Source organism: Sceloporus occidentalis, unplaced genomic scaffold (assembly GCF_023333645.1).
Source record: "Sceloporus occidentalis isolate IW3139 unplaced genomic scaffold, rSceOcc1.0.p SCAF_31, whole genome shotgun sequence".
Classification (NCBI taxonomy): domain Eukaryota; kingdom Metazoa; phylum Chordata; class Lepidosauria; order Squamata; family Phrynosomatidae; genus Sceloporus; species Sceloporus occidentalis.
The window spans coordinates 6,030,110-6,037,926 of record NW_028317011.1 but is presented as its reverse complement, the minus strand read 5'-3'; the positions used below and the strand labels follow the sequence as shown (position 1 = coordinate 6,037,926).

Genomic DNA, 7,817 nt, shown 5'->3' with positions numbered 1-7,817 from the left:
AGCCCTTCTTGCCCTGGAAAAAAAGATATATAAATCGTGTCAGTTCAGTTAACGGGAAAGAAGAAAATTAGCGCTAAACACTATAATAACATTGCAGCAAGTCACATTACTTCAACTGTGCTTTCTCCACACTGGTGCCTGGGTGGGGCGCATCCACATCCCTTCTCCCTTAATTACTTATTTTACAGAGTCAGCCAAGGTCTTCCTGCGGTTGGCCCTTCCTAGTGTATTGTGAAGTCAAGCAATTAAAACCCACAGCTCTCCCATAAACTCTCCCATTAGTGAATAGACACCTCTGAAGAGACCAAATACGCATTATTCAGGGTCAGCCAAGCTCGTCCTTCAGCAGAAGCTCACTGTATTTGTAGGGAAATCAAGGAGCTTAAGTGAATTGACCCCTTTATTGAGCAGATCTGAATTCGACAATCTACTCTGCCTTCACTATGTAGGTATTAGGCTTCTGTTCGTTTGGGGCATCTCCACACAATAAATGAAAGAAAATTCGTAAACAAAATGAACAGAACATACGTAGGACCAAAAGCGAACACATCAACACTAGTAACCCAAAGAATCACGTGGCTGCAGTGTATACTATTACTTTACTTATTTTAGGGAACTGAGACTGGCGGGACGTTTTTTTTTGTCGCGCCTTTGACGGTTCACATTACTTTCATAACGCATGTCGCTCAACAGAGATCTAAACGCGGTACGGACAAGCGCATTTTACTCATTGTCGTTACTTTCACGGCCATTTTTACGGAGTATAATGTTATTAGTACAATAATATCAATAATGATATTATACAAATTGTCCTTTAAAAATGGGAGTAGCGACAATGAGCAAAACGTACTTAAAGCACCCAACTAAATGGCTGCTTCGATACAGCGCCGTGTACTAGAGACCTGCTGGACGTCTACAGTCAATTGTTGCCGGCGTTGTCTCTAGCGTTTGCATCTCAGGGCAGTACACAAACATGCGTCACTAAGACCTTGCCTCCAAAACACGGGTATCTATTCTTGTGTATCTTTAAGAGGTTGGCTCCGCCCCTATCTTCCTCCTGACAAGATGGCGGCAGAGTGTAGAGTGCTGTCTTACACCGTATACAAGTGGAGCTCTTTCTCATCCAGTTATCTGCCTGAGTGAGTACAAGGAATTTGGTTTGCGCGGTCTGTGGTACTAAATTAACACCCCCCCCCGTGCACTGCGTATAGACCCTTCTTCGTATATGACTTTTGCCTCATGCAGTGTTGTGTTCGTGCCGTATTTTTTTTTTATTACCCCTTTGATATATATTCGCCTCGAAGGAGTACACTAAGTTTGTGTGTTTGTGTAGTGCTTGTGCAGTGTGGACCATCGTACAAAGGGCACCACTTCTCAGTAGCATCTTCCCCACGCAACGTTCCTGTGTAGGTGAGCTGCACCCAAGGACTACCTGAGGATGTTTCCAACTCCTCACACTTCTCCAGTACTTCTGTGAGGAGTGTGTCCTGTGCTATCACTTTATGTCCAGTGTAATATACAGGCCATTTTAAATGCAGTCATTGCAAATTATTACCCAAAAAGTGACCCTCCCCGTTTTTATTACTAGTATCAACTAAACAATATCTCAGACAGCTGTGTATTAATCCTGATATATGTTTTAGCCCAATGTAGTAGACCAACACCCCAACTCCTTATCACGCTGCCTGTGGTAAACAATGAAAGGGAGGCAGTCTCATGGGAACAATGTTTGTGTCCTTGAGCATAAAATACAGTGCTGTATGCACAAATGTAGGCTAGTGCCGACCGGATAAAGCTACCTTTATCTGAACACCTGGAGGCTGCCATTGTTGTCCACTATGTCACTTGACAATGAGATAAAACAGTTGTCAATGTTAACCTATGTTTCTAGATACAACTTTGTATTTTATGCCCAACGATGTGTTTTGTTTCCCCCCCAGTGGGGCTTCCCTTTACACTACACACACACACACACTCTAACACTGATTGTGTTTGACAGCAAGAGAGGTGTTTCTGGTGAACTGGATCAAAAGTGTGCATGTTTAGTTTGAAATGAGAGCCCCTTAGCCAAAAGAGCATTATGGGAGATGTAGTCCTGCAGCAGCTGGAGGGCCGCAGGTTGGACACCCCTGAGCTATGTATATTACAGGGCCACCTAAGCTCGCTGGGTTTTGCACTTTGTAGATATAATGTTGAAACCAAATTTATCTTGACCCAATTCAACCTTTAGTGAATAGACCCATAATAGTCTTTAAACTTTAAGATTGTAAGGCCATGATTAATTTTGTTTTTTTTTTATGGTGCATTCTTAATTTAACATTTTTTATTTCATGAAGTTGCCTTTAGCGGTTTCTAACAACTCTTAATGCCTATTTGTCATCCTAGTTATGCATTAAGACATTGATGGTTTTCCATCACCTTTACCCACCATAACTTTTGTTATTGACATTGAGCTTAAACTGATTCAGAACGCTAAACTTTTTTTTTTATTGTTAAACGTTTTTACCTAATTTACTTGCAAAACAAGTCTGTTATAAAAACTTAATACCTACAATGAAAATTACTTTTATTAAATGTTAACATTGCATTATGTACTAAATTGAAACCGTTTTACTATGTCTTTTTCACTGTTCCTTAAAAAATAACAATGTAGGATGTCAGCTATTTAACGTTCTACAAATTACCGCTCGTATTAGCCCAACGCAGGGGTAGGGCTAAGAGACAGGTTTTTTTTTTTTTCTTCCCCAATCATGTTTTTATTTTCATTTATTGCCCCTGCTCTGCAGTTAAAGGATATTTATTGGGGCAATATGACATAAAACACACTACAGTAATGCAGTTAACTCCTTCATAACAAGTGGTAATTTGCACCATAAAGACTCAAGCTTGTATGTTTAACCGTTCAATTAAACTGTTCGATTAAATTATTTCAAGGTTTCATGTCAAGCCATATTCATGCTAATGCATATTTATTGGGGCCTGTGCCTTGACTTGTTTAAACTCTCTCATAAACTGGGCAGCCGAATATGTTGGTGCTTACAAATATGTAATCATCTTATAGATTAGTACACACGTGCATACACTGCTCCCTCCACCTCTCCCTGTTACTTCATACGTGGGCAAGCTTCCTCTCTATCGCATGCGGGGTCACATAACACTGGCACCTGGATGCTGTGCACCCTTGGTACCCGCCTCGGCCCCCCCCTGGTGGCAGCTTCCTGGGTACCTAGTGACAAGCCGGTGAGATAGGTTAGGTTTTACATGACCCTGACTGCAGAGCCTATTAAAACCTCAGGGTCTCAGATTGAAATCCTGGCATTATCAACTCAGCCCTTCCTCCTTCCGAGGTCGATAATTGACCATTCATTGGTCAATAATAACCACGATTATTCAGCTGCTGATTTGGTTAATTCCAAAAAAAAACCCGCTTTCAGTCCCACTGGTAGAAACGTGCTATATAAAATAGTTATTTATAGTCATTATGGTGACCTAGCACCCAGAGTTTGCTGAGCCTTGCCCTACACCAGCATACACCTGCACACTCACACGCTAAAATTCTACGCTCATGTACACACATGCTTACACCATACACTGATACACACACTATATGCTGACATACACACTCACGCTAATGCCGTACTATAATGTACCAGCACTAGCTGACACTACAGTATATACACACTGACTCCAGCAATATACTATATATAATTTGTCCTCATAGCGCTTCATTTGTGTGTTTTCTTCCCTGTCAACCGAATACTCATTTCAGCATGTCACCGAATGTTGGCATATATCACCTTAATATTTTGCTGTGCTGATTATATAAAAATGTTGCATGATACCGTGATGGTATGACTGACCTAAACAAATGTCTTGAATACAGCTATCACAAAGTACCAAAACATAAGTAACATTGATACCTAAAATATTATTGATTTTTATGTAGGTGTCTGTAGCTGCTGCTTTTCCAACTCCCTTGAAAATCTTAGTGTTTCTGTGAACATTTTTTTTCTGTTGTTTGTTATAGCAATATATAAAGATATTTAAACGATGAGTTTGTAATTTTCTGGATTTTTTTGAGCAGGGTCGTCCTCCCCTTTTGTTTCTTTAAATCTAAATTATGTGATACTAGTTATGTCTAGTTCACTCATTGTACTATGCTTAATATGATGGGGCTTTATGTTAACAAAACATGAGTGAAGTTTTTTTTTTACTGAATACACAAGGGCAAGTTATTTTAATCTGTCTTTTCAGCATTTTTCTTCACACTTTTTAGGTTGCATTAAATAGAAACTGGCTTAATATTATCTGGTTAGGGCTGTAACACTTTACCGTATATTATAAACCACCATGGGCAAAACTTTTGCTCCCGTACGACAGTCCAGTCTGTGTATATCCCGTTAACAGGATTGGCACTAACCCAGACTTGACCTTGTCTGAAAGAACGTATGCTAGATGAACTGGGTCACCTCTCAAAGTAAATAAACTCAATGTTTTCCGTGTGCTGAGTCTATTTGCAGGAGAGTTGTACTTTTTTTTTATTTTACTTCTCTGTGTGTTACCCTTTGTGAGTGACGACAATATCAGCTTATTGTAAAAAGCTGTTTCTAGTTTTTTCATTGAGGTGGTTATAAAATGGAAAATACAGAGCCCTCACAATAGTCATCAGCTTGTTGATGCATGTTCCAGTGTATGCTACATTTAGCTTGATAACGTGATGCATATATTTCCTTTTAAATACAGATACACGTGCTTAAATGAAGTTTTCTTTAAACTTGAAGGTTAGTATTTCTGTATAGTTTAAAGTTCTCTGAAGAATACATTGACTACATAGTTCTGTCCCATGAAACATAATTTTTAATTGTACACTTTCTTAGCTTTTTGTATGTCTCAATAAATATACACCATTATGGTTTTATATAGCGCCATCAAATTCCACAGCGCTGTACAATGGGTAGACAGGACATCACAAGTAGTATATAACATAATTTGATTTACAGAAACGGGTGAGGAGGGCTCTGCGCAAGCAAGATTGCAATCTATAAATTGATTACATTGACAGTGGTTTCCCAAGATATGTGTATATATATATACGAGTCATTACATTACATTTCACTTATATGGTGCCCTCAGATTTGGTTAGCACTCTCAAACAAATGTCATATCCCTGCGCTTCACCTTGTGGACAGAGACCGTGCAGGAGGTAGATCGGGGTGCTGGTCAGGGCTATTGTCAATACCAGAACTACAGAGGGGCAGATGCAAATATTGCGCAAACTTTTACTTATTTGCGGAATGTATAAATGTATTGCATATTTTAAGAGGCATTAAATCCTTTTAGTGATGAATGAAGCAAATCATTTGTTTATCTGTCCCATTCTGGTTCATAATAGTATTTGTGAAAACAAAATGCTTTCACAAATGCTGATAGTATTTCAAAGGGTTGGTTAATAATCATGATGGCTAATCAGTTTAGTGGGTTAAAAGCACTGAACATTGGGCAATAAAACGAAGCTTCCCCATTGCAGATAATGTCAGGTAAAATTCCTGGCCTCACCAGCCCGGAACAAGCGTATCACCCTGGGCTTGGTTGGCTCAAGCAGTTGTCAGAACCATGCTCAAAGAAACACAACTGTTGCCATTTCCTTGCAGCATCAATACTATATGTGAGAGTTGGCTCTTTGGTTAGAACAGCAAATCATAAAACTAATAAGGAATAACATATAAGGGACTTGAAGCGAAAAGGTAGCCACATCTTGTGTAAAAAAAATAAATAAAAAGGAAAAAAAAAAATCCCCTGTCCTCTGTAATATCACTCACTACAGAGTTTCAAACTGTCTCTGGAAGCAACCTCAGCATGGCCGAGCAAAAGCACACAAAGCGAAGATTGCTATGCACAATGCCAAGCATCCGCTGGAGAGGTGTAAAACACACTGCTGCTGGGCTCTGGAGCAGTGGAAAAGTTCTGTGGAGTGATGAAGGCCTTTTCCTGTTTCAGCATGACTGTGCCCTTGTGCGCACCGGTCTATATACATAGAGATATTGATGAGTTTGATGTGGTGGAACTTGAGTCGGAGCCCTGGCCTTAAAACCATTGCACGCCTTTGGAATTAACTCTGCCTATTGCTCGCCAGGACTTCTTGTCTGACATTGGTGCCTGACCTCACAAATGCTCTTTTGGTTGAATATATAGTTGTGTGGTTTTTTTTTAGTACACCAATATTTTTTTAAAAACTCATATTTAATGCACCTTTAAGAAAAACCTTTGTGGATTTGTCCTAATTAATGAACTGATGTATAAAGTTTTTCTGTGCATTGGTAACGTAAATATCTTGTACTTTGCACGGAAAAAATAAAACCTAGAGATGCGAGTCAGTGTTAATAGCCAGTTGATCAAAAAAACGTTGCAAGATTTCAGTACACCGTGATCCGAATTAGTACTGAAAGAGAACATAACGTGGCATTTGACATCAAACATAATAGTACTCTGGTTTTGAATTACAGAACTAAATTTAGGAACGGCTATAGTTGGCAAAGTAAAAATATTCCATGACATATTAACTTTATTTCCAATAGTGAAGCACATGTTTGCCAAATATATGCACTGCATTCAGTATTCTTCTTCAGACACTCTTCTTGATCAAAATATCGTATAGAAAATGAATAATGCTTTGAAGAATGCCTCATCTTGGAAACTTAAAAGTGTACATTAGAAGGTTACTAGCCACCCTGCAGAATACCTCCATGCCTAGCTAATGGAATAGCATGAAAGAAGACCACACAGCTATATTATGCATTAAATGGAGTATTATTACTGCTGTGTCCCTTTAAAAACAGGCTACCAATTATAAAATGCTGCTACTGAGCTGTCTGATGGTCAGCTTTCGTTTTTTGTGTAGGTTCAAACAGCCATCACTTGTTAGTTTTGTGACATGAAACTTCAACTCTCGTGAGTCACCTACTTTAGGGGGTGAACCTCTTTCGCCTCTAGTTTATGTAAAAAAAAAACAAAAAACTTGTCCTATAATTTTAACTTGAAATTACCCCCCTTGTCTTTCATTGAATGTTTTGTGTCTTTCTCTTGGACAAAACTTTGCCATCTATAACTAAATTGGCTTTTTTTTTTTCCTCACATAGATTTCAATGTTCTTTGTAGCACAGTGATTTTTAAGCCAGGCACCTATTCTGTTTTTCACTGCTTCTGGTATAAATCTCCTAAAAGATGGTTAGGCATGTGGACTTGGGTACTCTGTAACTAGAATATTCAAATAAAGCATTGTTTGCATAACTTGCGTAAATATACAAATAGCTTATTACTCAATGTTTACAAACCATGCTCGTACAAGAATGGAAGGGACTTTATTCACTTTTTACTCAAATTAGAGAGCTTAATATTTCAGTCCAGTGTGCGTTCCATTTAAGTCTTGTCCCCTCAGAATAGAAAGAATCTATGTATAACAGTGCTGTAAAAACAGTATTTGCATATTTGTTGCACTAAAATGTTTAAGATAATCAAACTAGTTTTAATTTTAGACCAAGATAACCAAAGTAAACACAGTGCAATTTATTTTTTACATGGGTGATCTAGGTTTTGATAAACTCTTTACTTTCAATAAATGATCATTTAAAAGCTGCGTTTTGTGGGGGGAAAAAAAACCTTAAACATTTTCACTATGATTATGCAAAAAAAAGAAATTGGGAAGGGGGCAAATGCTTCAGATTTGTATAAAATAATGTATGTGTGTGTTATGTTTCAAAATGTATTGCATATCAAAATATATACAATTAGAAGACTGACTAGTCAATTAAATAGTATTT

General features: G+C 38.3%; 1 protein-coding gene across 1 annotated transcript in view; it reads left to right on the top strand.

Moving 5' to 3' along the window:
* The first annotated feature begins 1,065 nt into the window (after nt 1–1,065).
* Nucleotides 1,066–7,817, top strand: part of LOC149298766 (muskelin-like) — a 30,251-nt gene continuing 23,499 nt past the window's right edge. Inside the window, exon 1 of the mRNA XM_089487153.1 lies at nt 1,066–1,139. Within this exon, the coding sequence (XP_089343279.1) occupies nt 1,066–1,139 (74 nt within the window). The remainder of the gene's footprint in view (nt 1,140–7,817) is intronic.